This window comes from Neolamprologus brichardi, chromosome 2 (assembly GCF_056152115.1).
Source record: "Neolamprologus brichardi isolate AB-2024 chromosome 2, ASM5615211v1, whole genome shotgun sequence".
Classification (NCBI taxonomy): Eukaryota; Metazoa; Chordata; class Actinopteri; order Cichliformes; family Cichlidae; genus Neolamprologus; species Neolamprologus brichardi.
The window spans coordinates 23,565,059-23,585,000 of NC_142105.1; the positions used below are offsets into that span (position 1 = coordinate 23,565,059).

The 19,942-nt window shown below is 41.0% G+C and overlaps 3 protein-coding genes across 5 annotated transcripts in view; 2 read left to right on the plus strand and 1 right to left on the minus strand.

Moving 5' to 3' along the window:
* Positions 1-316: 316 nt before the first annotated feature.
* On the plus strand, positions 317-8,154 carry plp1a (proteolipid protein 1a). The gene is made up of 7 exons (XM_006781600.3): positions 317-570; positions 2,548-2,734; positions 2,868-3,024; positions 3,366-3,534; positions 5,845-5,918; positions 6,031-6,096; positions 6,465-8,154. The coding sequence occupies exons 1-7, from the start codon at positions 567-569 to the stop codon at positions 6,543-6,545; spliced, it is 738 nt and encodes a 245-aa protein (XP_006781663.2). The 5' UTR covers positions 317-566; the 3' UTR covers positions 6,546-8,154.
* Positions 8,155-8,884: 730 nt separating this feature from the next.
* rab9b (RAB9B, member RAS oncogene family) lies at positions 8,885-15,031 on the minus strand. Its single transcript, XM_006781601.2, has 2 exons — positions 14,954-15,031; positions 8,885-14,022 (listed from the first exon to the last, which is right to left on the minus strand). The coding sequence occupies exon 2, from the start codon at positions 13,946-13,948 to the stop codon at positions 13,337-13,339; it is 612 nt and encodes a 203-aa protein (XP_006781664.1). The 5' UTR covers positions 13,949-14,022; positions 14,954-15,031; the 3' UTR covers positions 8,885-13,336.
* A 2,176-nt stretch (positions 15,032-17,207) lies between these two features.
* pofut4 (protein O-fucosyltransferase 4) overlaps positions 17,208-19,942 on the plus strand; it is a 3,475-nt gene continuing 740 nt past the window's right edge. The window contains exons 1-5 of one of the 3 annotated variants that reach the window (XM_035912706.2): positions 17,208-17,358; positions 17,545-17,886; positions 18,023-18,403; positions 18,773-19,395; positions 19,567-19,942. The exon at positions 19,567-19,942 is cut by the window's right edge and continues 740 nt beyond it. In XM_035912706.2, the coding sequence (XP_035768599.2) occupies positions 17,353-17,358; positions 17,545-17,886; positions 18,023-18,403; positions 18,773-19,395; positions 19,567-19,717 (1,503 nt within the window). In that variant the 5' untranslated portion in view covers positions 17,208-17,352 and the 3' untranslated portion in view covers positions 19,718-19,942. Of the gene's footprint in view, positions 17,420-17,544; positions 17,887-18,022; positions 18,404-18,772; positions 19,396-19,566 lie in introns of all 3 variants that reach the window. The other 2 variants (XM_035912708.2, XM_006781598.3) reach the window with 2 other exon arrangements.

Here is a 19,942-nt window from a genome sequence, read left to right on the forward strand (position 1 = left end):
TCACTGCAAACAGATGATATCTCTCAATTTCCTGTAAGAATATCACCTGAACGCTCAAAGGGCAACACCATGATAGCCAGTGCTATCTCAATCAGAGGTCGTAGACCCACAGCGTCTGAAACAACAAGCTCGACTCAACATGATGTACGACTCATTCCTCATTTGCCTGGACATGTTGGCATTTTGACTTTTAAGACAAAAAAGTCTTAGCTAACCACTGTTTGTCCCCACACACACGAGAAGAAGAAAAATCTATTCTTCTCTGCGTGTGAGCACGTCTGTATGCAAATGAGCGTCAACAATGAACTTAGTAAATGTCCGCAAGTTTAAGGACCCCCGGCCTCCTCATCATTTCTGCTTCTTGAAGTTCATTGAAAAGCGACATTGTTTCTTTAAGGTTGCATTCGCAGTCATCGGCGGGTCTGTCCATTGTTGGGGGGAACAGAACAGCGAGTTGAGATTGATATACGGGGGCCGGAGACAAGTTGCGCATATCATCAGCGGACCAGCTGCAGTGCGGGCAGCGAGACAGTAGCCGACAAGTCCTTGAACGCATCTTTCCAGACATGGGTAAGAAACTTCACACAGACTAGAGTCCACCTTTATTAGCTTGTAGTATGTTCTTATTATCACTTCTTTTCTTGATTGTATGCGATTGTCCTAGGAGGGAGGGGAGCAGTGAGAGGGCATCAGAAGTTATTAAAGTGGGGGCTCTCTTTTTTGTCAGTGTAGAGGTCGGCTTCTTACCGGCTGATGCTCCGCTGATATTATGAGATTTATTTCATGCTTGAGATGGCAAGGCTACTTTTCACACGAGCCTTGTCGCATTTGCTTTCGCTCGCAATCCTTCTCAATTTTTATAGAGGCGATTTGGCCCCAGCTTTTGCATTTTCAAGACTATTCCTGCAGGGCTTGTCTTTTCATTTGGGTCACAATCAAAGAGCCAGAGAGGGCCGCAGTGATTCGTAATTGGCTAATTGGCACAAGGTGCATCTGAAGGTCGCCTGATTGACTGACTGAGGTTGGTGTTAAAATTTATGGATTATGCTGATACAACGTGTGTGTGTATATTCTCAAAAAAATCTATCTATATGAACTGTATATAATTTATTGTGTAGCTATGTTATTCACAATTTCTTGTCAAACTCTGCGTTCTGTGCAAAAACCCTCGCTATGTGAATCACATGCAATCAGTTTTCATGTCTGGTCATGCACAGACACCCAACAAAGCTATGCGTTTGCTTAAAGAGCCATCTATTTGCCCCTCCGGCCATCTGTGTTTACTGTAATGGTACCAGCTACAGTCTGCCTGCTTCTATTGTGCATGTCTGTGTGGATGCATGTACACATTTACACAGTTCCATTGTTTGTTTTTAGGTTTGCTTTTTCCATCCTCTTCCAGCACTGGCAGCTCCTCACTATCATTTTCTTGTTCCTGTGTCTTCTCAGTAGGAAGTCTGGTGAATATGCTTGTGTGTGTGTGCACGCAAAGCACAAAGGTGCCTCTGGCCTTTGTTTGCTTGACATTGGTGGCCCTTGTACCCCCATGATGGTGTGGCACAAAGACTGTTGTCTCTCCAGTCACAAAAGCAGCCTCTCTTTCTGTTTCACTTTGCCTTCTCCTCAGCGTCCTCCCTCTTTTCTCACACTCTCCATCCTGGCTGGTGAATGGAGTCAGGGTGTGAGATGGGGTCAGAGTCGACACGTCCCCATGCCCGTGGCCCTTGGCATCCATTCAAACAGCACATGACTACTGGGGGGAATGCACAGACTTAATAAGCGAACTTGTGTGTTTATAGCTGCAGCTTGATCAATGCTGACATTTTATCTTTAAAAGGTTGCTTTGGCTGGCTTTGTTTTTCCTTATTGTATTTTTTACCCCTAGTATTATGTAGGTAGGTTTTTGGGTTGTCAGATTTCATGATGCTTATCTCTGGGGTTTTCTGTCGCCACCAAGTTCAGCTGCATTTTATGCCAAATGCTGCGTTCGTGCTATGAAATGAGATGATAACCTTTTTGTCTACTCCCAATCATGAAAATTAACAGAAGCGCTATATTTTTAATTATCAAGGGTAACATGAAATAGTTTCTGTAGAAAGAATCTGCTGTTGGATATTTGGGGCACGAATCACACAAAGTTACCTCTCAGTTGCACGTGTTTAGATTGAAAGAACAATCAATAAACTGTTCTGCAGTTTTAAACAGCACAAACAAACACAAAAAAACTATTTAGCTTGTCTGTGCTGGGGTGGAAGCAACAATCTGATAAAGGGATGTCTCAAAACCAGAACAAATGCAATCAAAACTATCTGCATGGCACAAATTGGAGTTCAGTGAGAGTAATTGTAGTTGAACAGATCATTTTAAAAGTTGCGGCACAATTTAATTTCCATTAACTTGAAAGAGTGAAAACATATTTCCTGTCCTTGGGAGAAAAAAAAACATGCAGTATATTCTTTAATATTTCGTAAGTTTTAATGGTGTACTATGTCTTTCCGCTGTTCATAATATGCTTTGTTTTCCATGGCGCTGCATGTCGACTAATAGGTTGCTATGAGTGCTGTATGCGGTGTTTGGGTGGGGTGCCATACTGCTCCCTTGTTGCCACACTTCTCTGCTTCTCTGGCATTGCCCTCTTCTGTGGTTGTGGGCACCAGGCACTCACAGAGACAGAGAGGCTCATCGAGACATACTTTGCACGTAACCTTCAGGACTACATAACCCTAGCCTACATGTAAGTCGTCCTACATTTCCATCATCAAAGCGTGATCAAACCAGATCTTCAGACTTCTCATGATTTCGTCTGTATTTTGAAGGTTTAACCCTTTTAACCTCTTAACGTTTTCTTTTTCCTTTGCCACTCTCAGCATTCAATATTTCCAGTATGTCATCTATGGTTTGGCCTCCTTTTTCTTCCTCTACTGCATTGTGCTTTTGGCTGAGGGCTTCTACACTACGAGCGCTGCAAGGCAAACCTTTGGAGAGTTCAGGAGCACCATGTGCGGCCGCTGCCTCAGCTCCTCGGTGAGAGGGCCCTGAGTGGGAAAAGTAAAAAGGATTGGACAGATTGGATAGGATTTAATACATATATCACTCCCTGGTGGGTGGTGAGCTGAAAAATCTTAAAGCTCCTAAAGAAGAAAAAATCTTAAGGGACATGCAAAGATAAGCATACAGTGAGTGTTTGAGTGGTCTAAGACTTGAGTAGTTGGAAGAGGAGGCAAAAAGGGAGATAAGTAGAACTAACCTGAAAAACAAGTGTGGCTATTAAGTGAGTCACGCTTCATAAAAACACTCTTAGATTGTGTGCATCCATTTAATATGATAATGCACCCTAATCTGTGGCCTGCTCTCTCCTTGTGCAGTTTATAGTGATGACGTATGTGCTCGCTGTGCTGTGGCTGCTGGTGTTTGCCTTCTCGGCATTGCCAGTCTACTTCTTCTACAACATGGACGCTACCTGCCACACTATTGATATTCTGACTGAGACCCCAGCAAGTATCAACCAGCTTTGTGTTGATGCAAGACAGTACGGTAAGAGGAACTCCCATCGCAGTCAGTGTTTGGCCTCCTCATGCAAAATCCATTCACATAAGGCAAACCTGTTAACACACTGCATATTTATCTTACTGTAAACAAATCTCTTGAAAGGGCCATTTCCAGTAATGATTTCTTGCCAAAGAATTGGGAAATTAAATCCTAATTATGGTTTCTGCTACAACCTCCACTGTTCAAAAACTCTTTAGCACGCTCGAGGTCAACAGCCATTCCCACAGCTGTCTGAGGCTTAACCTAAGGACATAATGCAAACAATATAACAATTAATACAGAGACAAAGCAGCTGGAGGGGAAACGGTTATGAGGCTATTACTGTGGCAAAACTATTTGTGCGTGTAGTTTTGCTACAGTAATGGCCTCATAAACAGTAGGCCACACACCTTGTGTTGACGCTATTAGCATGCTAATGTAGTTAGCTGAGGTGCTTGCAAATATATTGTTGCTCGTGGTCAGTGGTGGGAAAACTCGACTGCCAAAAGAGGCATTTTTGAGCAGTTTTTGACCCCTAAAAGTTTATATGGTGTGACAAAACTTATTTGATCTTTTAACACGTGAAATGATTAGTTGGCATTTTGCATTTGTGAAACTGGAACAAAGAAAAAGTCTACACCTGCACTAGTTGGAGAATACGTGCATTTCATTCATCAGTCAGTGTTTTTGTAAATGAATCAAATTAAAATCGGTCTACTTTGATGATAAAACATTTTGCATCATAGTAAAAAAAAAGGGGGGTGGGGGGGCAGTTTGAGTTTAATTCCGGTTAAAGTCCTTGCTGAGATCAGGCTTACCAGTAAGCCAGCAGCATTAGTGGTGAAAGCTCTAAATTCTCTTTTTCCTCTGTGGATTTACTTTATTTGGATTTGAATGCATAAAACTATAGGGACTCAGAACTACTTATTTATGTATACAGCCATACAAGCCACTGCAGTCCAACTTCAGCAAATTTGAGAAGATAAGATGCCATGTGATAGTCAAACACTGTGATGTACATTTTAGGTACCAAATTATTCAAACTTGACCTTAAATTCTGTGTCTATAATTGGATATATTTTTTTTTTATAATCAAGAATTGCCTAAAGCTATGATTTGAAAAAAAGTAAAAAAAAATAAATAAATACTATTGCTCAGCTCCATTTTTCACTGGAGCCACTTAAAATAGCCCAAAGAGCCCAATGCAGCTCTAGAAGGGTTCATGACCCCTGCTCATGCCTTTCTGAATTATCCACACTCAACTTTAGTACAAGTTGCATGGTGTCAAAATACATTGCCTAACTTGTAGATACATTCATTTGGATGTGTGACTCAGTGGCGACAGCTTTTACTGCACACTGGCATTTCGTGTTAGATTCGTAGTTTTTCCTGTTCTTCTTCCTGACGCCTCACATCTTGTACTTGAATCTCCCTGAAGGCCTAGCTCTTATAAAGTTTATGTACTAGGAGGCATTGTTACGCTATCCAGAGCTGGTTGAGACTTGTCTGCTGCCTTGATTGCGCTCTCTATGGCACCTTTTATTTAGTTTGGTAACATTTGTGAATGATTAGCAGTAAATGCAAAAAGTGCTCCTGAGGTCATTGGGATCTCATTAGTTTTGCAGCAGTTCTGTCATATATCATAGTGCTGATCAAATTAAAATCTCAGCAAGGCAAAGACACTGGAGGGAAAAGTCAGACGAAATCCAGAGGGGAACATCAATCTCTGTAGGGTACAGAGTTTCGTGGCAGCTCGCATGCCACTTAAAGACATTTTTCCTAAAATCCCCCAGAACGTCAGCTTTCATTCATGCTCCGTAGGCTATGTTTTGTACAGAATTTCATAGCAATCCACCTAATGGCTGTCAAGATATCAGTCCAGACTAAAAGTGTCAGCAGACCCACAGCACAACGCTGCCATCCCTGGAGCCCCAGAGTGTGGCTAAAACACATTTGCCACACAATGAGGCACACTGTTGCACTGAGTGATTTGTTCTTTCATTACACTGTCCTGAGGGTTAAACACTCGCTAACACATCAAATGTGCGTATTAATCTGCAGCTGAAAATAGTCCCCAACATACACACACACACGCACTCTTCTGTTTGGTGGAAGTTTAATAAATTTTAACATGCCTGGCTCTGTGGTTTGATTTGAGCGCCGCAGACCGTGAAAGTCAAAAAGGATTTAGAATGAACAAATTAATTGATTTGTTGTGGAATTTTACAGGCAGCAAGAACAAAATATAATAATTCTATCTTTTTGTGTGCAATTGAGTGTTATATTTGAGTACATAAGTTTATTTTTTTTCAACAGGACTCTTACCATGGAATGCAGTACCAGGGAAAGCTTGTGGTATGACCCTGTCCAGTGTCTGCAAGACAAGAGAAGTGAGTACAGTAATATGAAACAACTCAAGGTCTGCTGTCATGTAGTACAATTTGACTGACATAACAGAAATACAACATGTTGTATTCACTAACAATAATCTCCCCCTACTAGTACCGAATGACCTACGACCTCTACATCGCTGCCTTTGCCGGCGCTGGCATCACGCTCCTGGCTCTGGTGAGTGATTATGCTGAGGTCGAGGCCAGTCTGGCTGCAGTGTGGTAATATAACACTGGTGTTATGGCTCATGTGACTTAGTGACGCTCAGAGTGTAGGCGACAAGGCATCTCAGGCATCCATGACTGATGACCTCTGTACTGTTGCTCTCTGTTCCTCTTTCTCAGCTGATGCAAACATCATAATAATGCTGTAATGTCTGGTGTTCCAGCCATGCAAGCAAATTGTGCAGCCATTATACTCACATGCTTCATTACAGAAGCTGTTATGTGGATGGCATCCGCTCTCAAATTAAAATGACTGTTGTGGATATTTCTTGTGTTCGTTTTATTTTCTGATTCCTCTTGTTTCTCTTTGTCTTTTCATAGCTGACCTATACTATGTCAACCACCTATAACTTTGCCGTTCTGCGGTATCTGGGGAGAAAGGGCATAGGTGCACGGTGTTAGGACCCAGCTTCCTGTCTTTTCTGGCTTCACTACGAACATGGGAGTTTAAATTGATGGCAACTCTTCTTTTTTATGTGATGTGCACACTACTATGTCTGCTCCTGGATTTTTTTTTCTAAACTTGTTATATTTTTACTTTTCTTATTATAAGGAAGTTTTTTTTAATGGTTTTATGTTTTTTGTGGCTGTAATTTCTGCTCTGAAATCGTACTTTAATTTTTTATGTTTTTCAATCTGTGCCAAAATATTTGTGAATTATTGCTCTTGTTAGTCTCAAGTTCAATGTTTGAAATGAATTTCTGCCTCCCGCTGTACTCACAAATAACACAACTTTAACAAGTTACCATATGTATTATATGACCACTTAAATTAGAAGATGTGCAGGTAGTTTGCAGCTGTTAATAAGAATTGGGGATTAGAGGTTACTATGGCTACCAACCATCACATCTGGCTGCCATAGTAGCAGACAAGCATGCACTTGCGGTCTTATGCTGACCTCCCGGACTTTTCTCACGGGCCGGAGAAAAGCTCCAACAATGGAGTCATGTCTTTTTTAAAAGCTAACCAATAAGAAGCCAGTTCTGGGGCCACCTGCACCATTACTCTCTGCCAGGGGTTAAATTGCATGTCAAGGGACAGGGTCCTCTGGACAAAGAGAGGGTCAGACCTCTCCAGAGCCACAATGTAGCTCTTCTGGGACAGCAACAACACACACATACAACTCGTCCACATGCTGCTGCATGGACCCCACCCCCAACACCAACACCATGTAAAATGGATTCATGGTGAAGGGACAAAGGGAATTTTATTTTGAATAGTTTCTTATTGACAAAGGGACATTTTGTTTTTGTTTAGATCTAGTAAGGTCTGAAATTGTTTCTCATAATGTTGAGATGGCAGAAGCACTTGGTGCTTATACTTGAAGTAACCTCATAATATAAGCCCAAAACCACTTTGTTGAGGTGCGATACCCCCTGCTGGTAATGAATGGCTGAGGTACTTAAATAGAAAAGGGACAGGTTTGTTTCGTGTCTAATTCTTTAGGGATTTTGTTGTAGTTATTGTATAACACTTGTTTTTCACTTAATGTAGCTTTTTTTTTCTTTTTTTTTTGTAACATTTGGATATTCCTAACAAAACCTTTTGCATCCTAAAAAGTAGACTTAGTGGAAGCTTAGCATAGCTTCTAATATTGGATTTGTCATGTTGCAGCAGTTTCATTTTCATATGTCAGTAATATTTAATTTAAAAAAAAAAGGAATGCTTTGAACTGTTTGTACACATGGCCTCTGAAAACATTTGTTTGTAGACTTTATGAAACCTCAGTGTCTGGTGTATTATCAGAATGTGAAGCTGATGGTTCATCCTTGGCTTTTTGCCACATTAGGAGGCCAAGGTGTTTTGTAAGGTGTTTTGTATTCTCTCCTCGTGTGTCCACAGGTGCACTGTTCCCTTCACTTGGCTGTGTACCAGGTCTACCTGAAGATGCTACGACACAGGGCAAAAAACGAGGAGAGAGGTTACGACCTGTATAGGAGATTGCAGAGGGACAGAGGAGGGATACTGCGCTCTCCGTACTCTGAGAACAACCTGTCTGACACCTTGTGAAAGGACATTTTGTAGCAGTTTTGCTAACAAGCTTTCTGCAATAACTGTAACACCAGAGCGTGTCAACAAATGACACTGTTTTGTAGATTGTTCCACTTTAATAGTATTGTAGAGGCATATTTCAACAGTTGGGGCATGATACAAAAGCAGGGTTTTTTTTCTTAACCAAGCATTACAAGTTCGTATTTATCCTTATTTCAACACAATGTGCTGCATGTGAATAATTTCTATAGATTATGTACTTTTTCTTTTCCTTAAAATGTACTTTTGAAGGCAAACGTGAGGATTTTCTTTCCTGCCTCAATCTAATTTGACAGTATGCAGCGGATCCTTCTAATGAAGGGAAAATAAAAATGCAGCACATGGTTTGATTTTTGTTTATAATGGAGAGGAACACCATTTACCATCAGGTCCCCACACATAGTCATTCAGTGACACTCAAGGATTTGATGCAATTCAAATACGGCACATTTTGGGGTTAAATCTGAAGCTGTTTTTCATTTGGGATCTTGCTCCGAAATCCAGATTCTTCATTTTAACCTTTAAACGTTACAGATATCTGCTTTAAAAAGTGAAGTAGCTACTGCTAAAAGGGAACCAGTAGTATAGAGATTTATTTTAGTGACCTGTTAAGAGATTAAAAACAGGTTTAGGTATGGTTTTTAAAACTTTAATAACACACTCAAGGATTTTCAAGCAACATGTACCAAAAAAAAAAAAGAAATAAGGTCTTTATTTGGTAGTTTGCATGATTTATTTGTAGCCAAGCACTGGAGCGCATTCATGACAGGCTTCTACTCAGCAGTGCAATAAGAAGGGAAGTTTTTCATTACAGTAACACAGAATCAAGATGAACACACTTAACTTTCACACAGCTTAACTCGTACTCCTTGGCTGAGCACTGAAGGGGGAACGGATGTTAGGTGTTGTTTTGTACATCATTATAAAATGAATACAATTTACACAAGGACAAGCCCACAAAAAATTTAAAATCAGCTTTTACATTCAATATTACAGCAACATTAAAAAAAAAATACTGACATTAGGCAGGACTGCAGTGACACAGGAGATGGTATCGTGATACTGAAGGTTATAAATATTGGATTCTCAGGCATGTCAGACTTCAGGTAAACGCTGAGATGAGCTACATTGTTGAAACAGGATTAAAACTGGAATCGTATTGTAAGACATCAGCCTTTTGTCTCATTACAGAAACATTAACACTGATAATAAGCAGAAAGCCCTCATTTTTGCTTTGAATTAATGTAGACTACCAGCCTGATATTAAAAGCCCTACTCACTTCACAGTTAAAAAAATAAAAATACCAGTACTCAAACACACAATCAAATGCATGAGCTGTTGTAAGCCTACATTTCCAAAAAAGCACATAATAGGAGAATACGACAGTACCTGATTAGATTTGGTGCACTTTGAAAGTGAACCTCTTGTAATGTTCGCCATTAGTCTGCACGCTCACTGAAATATGATTCAATTTTGACTCTGAAGGCAAACATTGTGAGCCCACGCTGACGGACGACACAAGACCGCCAACGTTACAGAAACTGTTACGAGAACACAGGGGCCATAATGAGAACTTTATGCATCCCATAAAAAGAGAAATATTTTATCCGATTCGTGCAACTGAATTTGTTGCTTGAGAAGATGCAGTTTCAAGATCAAAAGAATAACAATACATTTCAATGTTAAATTACATTCTTCAAAATGAATTTAAGCTATATTATTGTTTTAAAACAAGTTTTTTTTAAAGCAAATCCCTCAGGCATACAGCAGTAAAACTATAGGGAAGAAAAGTCAACAGTATCTGTAGAAAGTACCAAAACAACCCAGCTGAAAACAAGTAAATATCACTAAGTATCAGAATATGAGGTTGTACATTTCACTAAATACTGTTTAAATGGATATGGAAGGACTCAATCCATGTGGTCAAACTACCACATTCAGCTGAGACTTTTAATAACTGAAATGACAGCAAAAAGCGTATGTTGTATATTGGTGAAGTACAGGAGCCCATCAGAATAGGCAAAGCTACAATACTGGAATCTTAAGGCCTACTGAACAATTCACAAGGCAGGCACAGGATTACAAGGGTGCCATTAATATTTATAAACCTCTCTACTCATCAGGACTTTAATCTGTGCCTGATCAAACATTGAAGCCCAATTTTGTTAGATAAAAATGTAAAACTACAAAAAAATATATAACACTTTGAAGGATGGGAACGTGCTTCACACAAAAAATAAACACTATCACCAGTAGTACTACTTCTGATTCTGGACCAAAAAAACCCCCCCAAAAAACCTGGCCTTAGTAAACATGTACATAAATTACAAGAAGTAAAAACAATAATGTCTGATTCCCTGACACATCCAGCTACAATGCAGTGGAAGAAAAATATAATTAACAGAATAAGGGTACCACAATTGTTCGCACCATTGCTCAAATTTGAAACAGCAACATTAAAGCTTACAATTTCCTTGCTTCTGAAGACAAACAAGGTCATCTTCCTTTTGAGTGCAGCAATCGTTTAAATAACCCGTACCTTCAATGCTGTTATCTCACTGATGTGGGGACTTCTGAAGCTCAATATTTGCCTGTACTGGGAACACTGTCATTCACAGACACAGTCAGTGTCAGGAAAATACATTAGCTCTCCAACAACTGCCGACACATCTCATAAAATGAGACTTTTTCATGAACAGAAAATTGAGCAGTGACTAGAGCTACTGTGTGTTAAGCTGCATTTCCACCTGAGCCTCTCTTATAACAAAAAGCTTCCTATAGACTATCATTAGTATCCATTTCCTCTGCAATGAAAGATCCATAGAGAAGCTGGACATATTAAAAAGTGCTGGCTGTTTTTTGTTGTTTGTTTTTTTTAACATGACAGACTATTGAAATATATAGTAACCATGTTACATCGGCTGCCTCTGTCCATCTCAGTTATGTAGGTCTTTGTGCACACACACACACAGAAAAAACGGAGCGGTCACAGTCAACGAGATGAAGCCTGGACAAAGTCTGGCATAGGCCTCTTCCCTCAGGGTGGTTTAGGGGTGAGAGCATTTCTAATCAGAAAAACTTCACCAACAATGCTTCTTCTGTTTATTTACTCCAGTTACTTTATTTACCCCAAACACATAACTTATTTGGGCAGGATGTCAGCTATATTAACAGCTGTCAGGGAAGATTTTGCAAGTCATTTTAGATTTTTTTTCCATCTATTTTTTAATTAAGCCATTCTTGACCAATTTACTAGTTGACAGTCCCCTCGCTCTTATTTTGAAATATTAGTTGCCGTTAACCAGCTAGCCCCAGCCCTTCCAGTCCTATTTTCTGCCTTTCAGCAGGCTGACCAGAATTTCTCATCTCATGGACTCAGAATCCACAGTCTTGGACTCCATTTTTGTAGGTTTGTTTTTTCTGCTCTGTAGCTGTGACCACTAACCACAAGACCACTAACAAACATCTGCAGCAGGTAGAGAGCAGCTCACATGTCACTACAGCTGAGAAGAGCAAAGACAATCGTCTCCAAACGCTATTCAAGGAGGTGGACGTTTGTATCTGGACAATTCTGCAGCATGAACGACTCAGAAATCAAAAATCACTACAGCACGGTGTCGTGACATTGTGTGTGGCGATATTGTATAAATACGGGCACATACAAGGGGACTTGAGTCAACTGGCTGCCAGCTGGATGTATTCTGGTTACATTCCTATAGAACGGGAAGGTTGCTGAGCACAAATGTGAATTTCTTTCTATCTATACAGCAACAGAGATTTGAGATTTTCAACAATTTACCACGGTTAATTTCTTGTATTATCAGAAACAGATTGCATGTAATTGTCAAGTTGACCCCATTCAATCGCAGACTGATAATAGACGGACCCTGTCTTGTGGCAACATTTACCGCAGGTTTTAGTGACAGTGTTGGTGTGCTTGGCGGTCTCATTTTGTATCAAAAAAATAACTGGAGTTAGATAATGTTATCTTATTAGATAGAACTGTTACAAAGTTTTACTCTGAGGATGAAATTTGCAGTTTAAAAAAGGTAATAAATGGTTAAAATGTTAAAAAATGATAAATGCTAAAAATCACAGTAATATCTTATTGGAAGTAAAATACTGTAATAATAATATATTGTGGGGTGTCTGGTAGTACCCATCTAGTGGACAGGTAGCTGAATATATCCGTTATTTATTTCTCCCAAAATATTTGGAAATTAAAAGAGTCAGAGGGGCACATTATATAAGACGCTATTTAATTTCATTTAAAAATGTGTGGGTGTGCATAATTTCTGGACACATTTACAAAGGCACCCCTGGTACCACCACAATTACAATCCAATTCTGAGCAAAACACTGCACTCTCTAGCTTACTCAACCACAACTGCTCTCTTCATATATATATTTTTTAGATAAACCAGGCAGACGAACCAAGTCTGAGTGTTGTGCTTAACAACAGTAATCTCCGATGTAAGCCTTAAAGTAAGCAAAATAAGCAACTGCAACAACTTGAAGTAAGACGACTAAGATGGACTGGCTGAATGCTACAAGTTTAGTGCTGCAAACATTATTACCACTGTTCCTAAACCAAGGGAAAACACTGTTGCACAAACAGGAGCTTTTTGGAGGTAAACATTTCCCAGAGAATTTAATCTTTAGACCTTTGTCCCTTTGATGGAAACATACGGAGTCCTTTCAAAGGCTCCTAGTCCCTTAGGAAAGTTCCTATGGTGGAAACACAGCTTTACAGAGCAAAAAAGAAGTGCTCTTCAAAGGTGGATTGGTATATTCTTTGTTCAAATGCATTAATTCCAAATTATATTATTTTGATTAAAGTTAATCCCTTAAATGCACTAGATGCTATAGTCCCTGCACAAGCTGGAAACAATGGTTTGCACCATACTACTGGCAGCACAGCTTGTAAGTGTACCGGTACCTTTGTAGGAGCAATAATTCAATATTCTAGAAACCAGCTAAATCCTTGATACGCCTCCTCAGAGCAGGTGTATCCTATTCATATTATCTTCAGGGAATACTGCACTCAGTACCTTGTACCAACAGTACGCGTACCATAAACAATATATGACTGGCTCTTAAAACTACCACAGGCAAGTTTCAGCCAGAGGGATTAAAACAGGGTGGATTCACACCTATCCAATCAGCAACAAGATCTTCGGGAGGTTTTGCGGTTTCCATGGAGATCAATAGTACTACTCAAGAGCGCATGATCAATCTGGTCCTCAGCAGCCAGAACCTCCCTGACAGCTGCCTCAAACGCAGCGGTGACATTAGTGTCATCTTTAGCACTGGTCTCAAAGTAAGGGCAGCAGCCGTTCTCTTCGCACCAGGCCCGCGCTTCATCCTCCCCGACCTCCCTCTGCTCCATGTCTATCTTGTTGCCCAGTACCACAAAAGGGAACCGCTCGGGGTCCTTGACGTCAGAGTAGTACATGAACTCCTTCTTCCAGCTGCCCAGGTTCTGAAAGCTCTGCAGGTTGTTCACGGCAAATGTGAGCAGGCAGCAGTCGGCGCCTCGGTAGAAAGGTGTACGTAGTGACTTGAAGCGCTCCTGACCAGCTGTGTCCCATATCTGAAGAGTGACAAGGCGTCCATCCACTTCCAAGTCCCGATTAAGGAACTCCACGCCGATGGTGTGGAAAGACTGGGAGTCAAACCGGTCTGTGACATAGCGGTTCATCAAAGAGGACTTGCCCACTCCACCATCTCCCAGTAGGATTACTTTGAGCAGCAGGTTCTTCCCACTCATCATGCCACCCACCCAACTAGGCCTCCTCACAGGGCTAAAGTCCTCCCCACTTGGTGGTAAACCGGGGTGAACCTAACCTAGAAACAGGAAGGGTGAAAACGAGATGTGGAAATTACAGCTGGTCATTGGGATATGAAACATAATGACTTCTCAGAAAACATTTAAAAGCCAAAGCAGTCTGTGGGTTTGTGTCCGCTGATGTTTCCGAGTAGGTAATTAGAGGAACAGTCAGCAGCCACAGGATAACTGTTATAACTTGGAAGTAAACCTTTCTGCGTAATTAAAACCACATGACAGAAGTGTAATGGTTGACTAGCTTCAGGGACAAAATGACGGGGTGAAGGACCGAGATGTCTTCCAAAGGTCTCTGGCATAGAAAAATACAGGGTAGCAGACAGCCCTGCTGTTTACGACAGGAAACTATAATACTGGCTAGTCCAAACATTATGCACTACAGTGAACATATGTCAACTACAGATTAGGAAGTAAAAATTAAACATTAAAGAAAACGTTGTTTTTTTTGTAGTACATCATGAGGAAAACCCCGACGCCACAACCGGCTCACCATAAATCCACTCTGTACAGCACCACCACTGCACCTGCGCAAACCACAAATATGTACCAGCTTGCCAAACTGTGGCTATTAGAAAACAAAAACTCTCGCTGAACTCTCTTGTCGATGCTGTTTGTGAAACTGTCCGCAGAAGTGCTTCAGAGAAGAAGTTAAATGGGAACCGAAACAGGTAAGACTTCTAAATCACGCCATGCGAGACATTAAAGCGGTTGTAATGTATACCGGCTTAGCAACCCACCCATCAAACTAGCAAGCTAGCCGACTAGTCTGATGCCTTGTTGACATTCCATCCCGGTCAGGCTAACCGTTAGCTCTCATTTATATGCGGCTCACAAGAGTTTTAAAAGGCGACGCAGTTACCAGTAGCGACTATTGCAGTGGGCTGGTGTTTTCAAAACTGAATGCATATCGTAGAAACATTTATTTCTACTTACCCTGCTTCTGGTAGGTAATATTGCGTGGCTGTCCCGCTACCCTACATCTGACTGAGATTCAGTGTCGTGACGTGCGCGCCCCATCGCGGACCTGCACGTGTACACCGCCCAAGCAAAGCGGGGTCCTAAAGCCCGTAAAATAAGCGGATACCCCAAATGATAAACAAACGGAAGTAAAAACTTAATCAAGCACTGCATTAAATTACTAAATGCTAGTAATTTGTAATTTGGCATCTTAGTAAAAAAACATAATTTATATGCTTTGCTTTTTCTAAAACTGTGAGTTTGAAAATGAATGGATAACAACAATAATTATATTTTAGCGTTAGCCTTTACAGAAACACAAATAATTTTGGAAATTATCAGTACTGGTAATTTAGGGCATCTGTGGCATAAATCGTACATTGGGTCGTGGGTAATCGTTTTGTTAAGAACTGTAAGTTTGTAACATTTTGCATTTGAGTTCAGTCTGAATAAAAGCTGGATTTATGAAAAATGTGCAAGAATTTTAGTAAATCTTACTATTTGCTTTGTCTCTTTCTACTTTGTTGTTCAAGCATAATTTACTGATTACTGATTTACTGATCATTTTCCAACCCATTTAAACCCAGAACTGGACTTAATTTCCCTTCTCTAACAGTGGTTTAGTGACAACTATTCATTCTCTGAGATAACTAACCATCCTTCTTTTGACACATCTACTTGATGTGATGAAGTGGCCTTTCTGTCTCTCAGTAAACAAAACCAGATGCTCTGACCTGACAGTTGAGCTGATGTGGTTTTCACTTCAGGTCTGCTAAATGTCACTCTAGATGCATTTCATGGCACTGACCTCACAAGGGTGGCCCCCTCTGCTAAACTCTGTTTAGCCATGATGTGAAACTGACTTCTGGCACTTTTTACTTACACAAAAATCTGAGAACTGAGTTCTATTGTGAGACTGATATTATTTTTGAAGATCAAATTATACAAACTCTTCAACTGCTCATTCCACTGTTGAAGTCTAAATATCTACCATAGACTTTAAAGTTCCACGTTTGACCTGTGAAAACTGAAAACTGGATCATGATTGGTTCCCCACCTCATTCCAAAGTCACAAAGTCATCTTTTAAGTATGAGTTTTAAACTCTGGCCTAATTTAATTTAACTTACATTAAACATTAATTTGATTTACATTAAATTTAACCGATATTAATTTAACTTACATTAAATCAAGTCAACCGAAAAACCATCCAATACTGGACACACAAAGCTGCCTCCTCATTTGGATCAAGGTAATGGCTCAGTCACACGAGCCATTAGCTCATGAATTTCTCAGTGAAATTTCTCCCTTTAGCAGAAACTACGAACACATCGTGCAGTGCCAACTTTATGCAAACGTTCTTCTGTACAGTCAAGCTCAAACCTCAAAAATGTAAAAGTAATAAAAATGTTTTTTTTAATGGGAAACATCAGATTTACACTAACATCCAAATCAAGATCTGTCAGTGTTGCACTGTAGTTAACAGCAGTAAAGGCGAACTCTTTTCTACTCAGCAAGACTGATGGCAATAACCTGGCAATCTGTCTGCATTTATAAATTAGACAACAGTTATTAGCAAACCTTTGACAATCTCTCTCGGAGTGACTGTAGTTGGTCCAGGTCAGACTGTGACTGTTGCAGAAAGGTTGTCTCCTATCAGGTGACCCATGCAATCGTCTTGTGATCAAAAGTGGTCGTGAGAGTGCAAGACCCTCAAGCTCTATGTAGCCATTTAGTTACCACAATCCCCAATTGGTTGCAGAATGTGACAAAAATTCAATACAATCACCAGGCAGCCACCATAGATGCAAGGAGATCGCTGTCCCTTCCTTGTGACTGAGCCTTTACCTTACTCTGAATTAGGAGATAGCTTTGCAAGAAGTGTACCCACTGTGGTATGGTTTTTCGGCTGAGCCGATTTAATGCAAGTTTCCTCAGATAATCTTATTTTAGGACATAAAGGACATGTGTTATTAATTCTGCTAATGTTGTTCGTTTTTAGAATGACTTTTGTATTTTCTTAAAGTTCATATAAATCTCTAGGTTTTTTTTTTTTATCTTAAAACATATACTCTATGTTTTTATGTATGATTTGTTGTGTTTTTTTGTGGCAAAATCCGTTAAGTATCAAAAGATTCTGAACTGAACCTGACTGACCCAATCTTACTCCCGGGCTGTAGGTGGCGCTAGAGTGAGATATTTTTGAGACCTAAAGAAGAAGAAAATCAGGACTGTACAAAAAAACAAGTCAGCTGTTAACTGATGTTTGGGGCATCTCGTTTGCACTTCTCATCAAAGCGAGCTTACGTGAAAAGTAGCGCTAGATGTTTTATTTTGTAAGCTAAGAAAAAGCCCATTTCACGTGTTTGCCGCGGAGATGATGGTAGGAAACAGTGTGAATATTCCGATGTTTCTCCATGCTCTGAAAACACTGGCTCTGTAGAGTAAGTCGCTGGATTGTTTGCGTAGCGGACCGCATTTATAAAGCAAAAATAATCATACTGCTGTCCCTACACAGTAATGTGGTGTTTATTTTAAATGTGTGTCTTTGTTCAATTCACCCCTGCAGATGGCGGGTAGGAGCAGGCTTCTGCCCTTTGCTTGTCTGGGGTTTTTCGGGGTCCTGTGCTGGGTCTGGGTCTCCTTTGCCTCCTTTCCAGATGACCAGGTGCTTCCCCTGGAGGCCTTGGATGCACTTGACCGAGGAGCCTTTCAGCCTCAGAGTGCTCTCTCAGAGATGGAGTTTGCCTCCGTGGTTTCATACAGAGGACCAGGGAACCGCGACCGTCGCAGTAACAAGGAGCTGCCCATTCTCCTCTGGTGGAGCGGTGGGCTGTTCCCACATTTTCCAGGCGACACTGAGCGCATTGACTGTGCCACGTCCTCCTGTCTGGTCACGAGCAATCGTAAGGTACCCGAGATACTTACCCTCCTAAAACACCTTTCATGAATCTCCTGCCTTGTACAGGAGGAAGATGCATGTACACATTAATAATAATTAGCTTCTCGGGTTGCTCTGCAACTAATCTTGGGTTTGATCTTGAAAGGTGCAGCTGTACAAACGGACAACATCCATCATCTTTTATGGGACAGACTTCCGGGCATATGAGGCGCCTCTCCCTCGTCTCCGCCACCAAACCTGGGCACTGTTCCACGAAGAGTCACCTATGAATAACTATGTCCTCTCTCATGGGCCGGGAATCCGGCTGTTCAATTACACCGCTACGTTTCGCAGGGAGTCAGACTACCCCTTGACCCTTCAGTGGCTTCCTTCTCTGGAGTACTTGCTGGAGCCTGTAGCTGTGTCCTTAGAAGAGAAGAACCGCCTGAGGAGGGAGGGTCTGGCTCCAGTGCTCTACATGCAGTCTCACTGTGATGTGCCGTCAGACAGAGACAGATATGTAAAGGAGCTCATGAAGTACATAAAGGTAAAGTGCAGAATAATTCAGCTGTGTAATAACCACAGTAAAAGAGATTATGGTCCTGTGTTTTTTTTGTTTGTTTGTTTTTTTTAATGAAAGATATAGCGGTCCCTTACCCTTAATGTTTTTTTTCTGCTTTACACAAATGCTGAGATTCTTTCTCAGTGGTAAATATCTCTTCTTATTTTATTACGCACTGCACAGCAGATAAAAATCACTAATCTTTGTGCTTCCAATTGCAATAGCAAATGTGTAAATGTTTTGTATAGAAAATACTCAGTGGAACAGCCAAATCTGTCATTGTTTAATAATTAATTTGTTCCCAGATATGCCCTAACTGTGTCTCCCATCTTTCCAAACATTATCTCTGTGTAGATCGATTCTTATGGGAAATGCTTGAACAACAAACCCCTACCAGAATATCTGGAGGACACGGCCACTGCTACCGGTGAAGAACCAAAATTCATGAATTTTGTGGCGCGCTACAAGTTCCACCTGGCTCTGGAGAATGGCCTGTGTCCAGATTACATGACTGAGAAGCTGTGGCGGCCTCTCCACCAGGGGTGCGTTCCCATTTATCGAGGTGCCTCCGCGGTGGCGGACTGGATGCCCAACGACCGCTCGGTGATCATCATAGATGACTTCCCCTCACCCAAAGCTCTTGCTGACTTCCTCATACATCTGGACGAGAATGACGATGAATATGCTAAATATTTAGAGTTCAAGAACCCCAGCCGCATCACTAATACTCGTTTGCTAGAGTCACTAAAGACCCGCGAGTGGGGGGTGAATGACATGAGTAAACCCAACTACCTAAATGGATTTGAATGTTACGTATGTGACCAGGAGAATGCTCGATTAGCTGCAGAGCATGCACATAAAAAGGCCCCTAAGACGAATCAACCACCTCGGCCTAAAATGGCTAATAACTCTCACATGGGTTGCTCGCTCCCCAGTCCGGGATATGGAGACGTCAAAGACTTACCTTCAGATGATGGGTGAGTTTGTCTTTAAATGAATCCCAGCACCAGGTGTTGACATAATTTTTTTTTCCCTGCACTGAAATGTGAACAATAATGTCCTGCGGGGAGTGGAATCTGTCTGTTTTTAATAGTCTAATTAAAATATCCTCTGTGATGAGCCTAATCTGTTTGTTTATCTGTCCGCAGATGGTTGCAAATATGGCCTCAGGATTACTGGCAGAGCCTCGACCAAGCAGAGGGGCTGGAGTCTCTGATAAGACACAACGAGTCAGACCCTTCTCTGCTGTGGAAGCACATCCAAAGCATTGCTGTGAGCAGAGCCAAAGGAAAACACTGACACAGGCCTTGAAACAAACAGAGGATGGAGTCCGTCCAGGATTATAGGAGTGCCCCAGATTATGTATCCCCCCCTCTTGTTTAAATGAGGGAATGAAGTACACATTGCTCATAGTTTTGCACCCAAGCCAACCCCAGCCCCTTTTTACCCATGTGAGTAGTTTAGTTATCCTGAAACAAATTTTGCTATTTTGTTGAGCTGACGTTAAACTTTGCCTTCATCCCA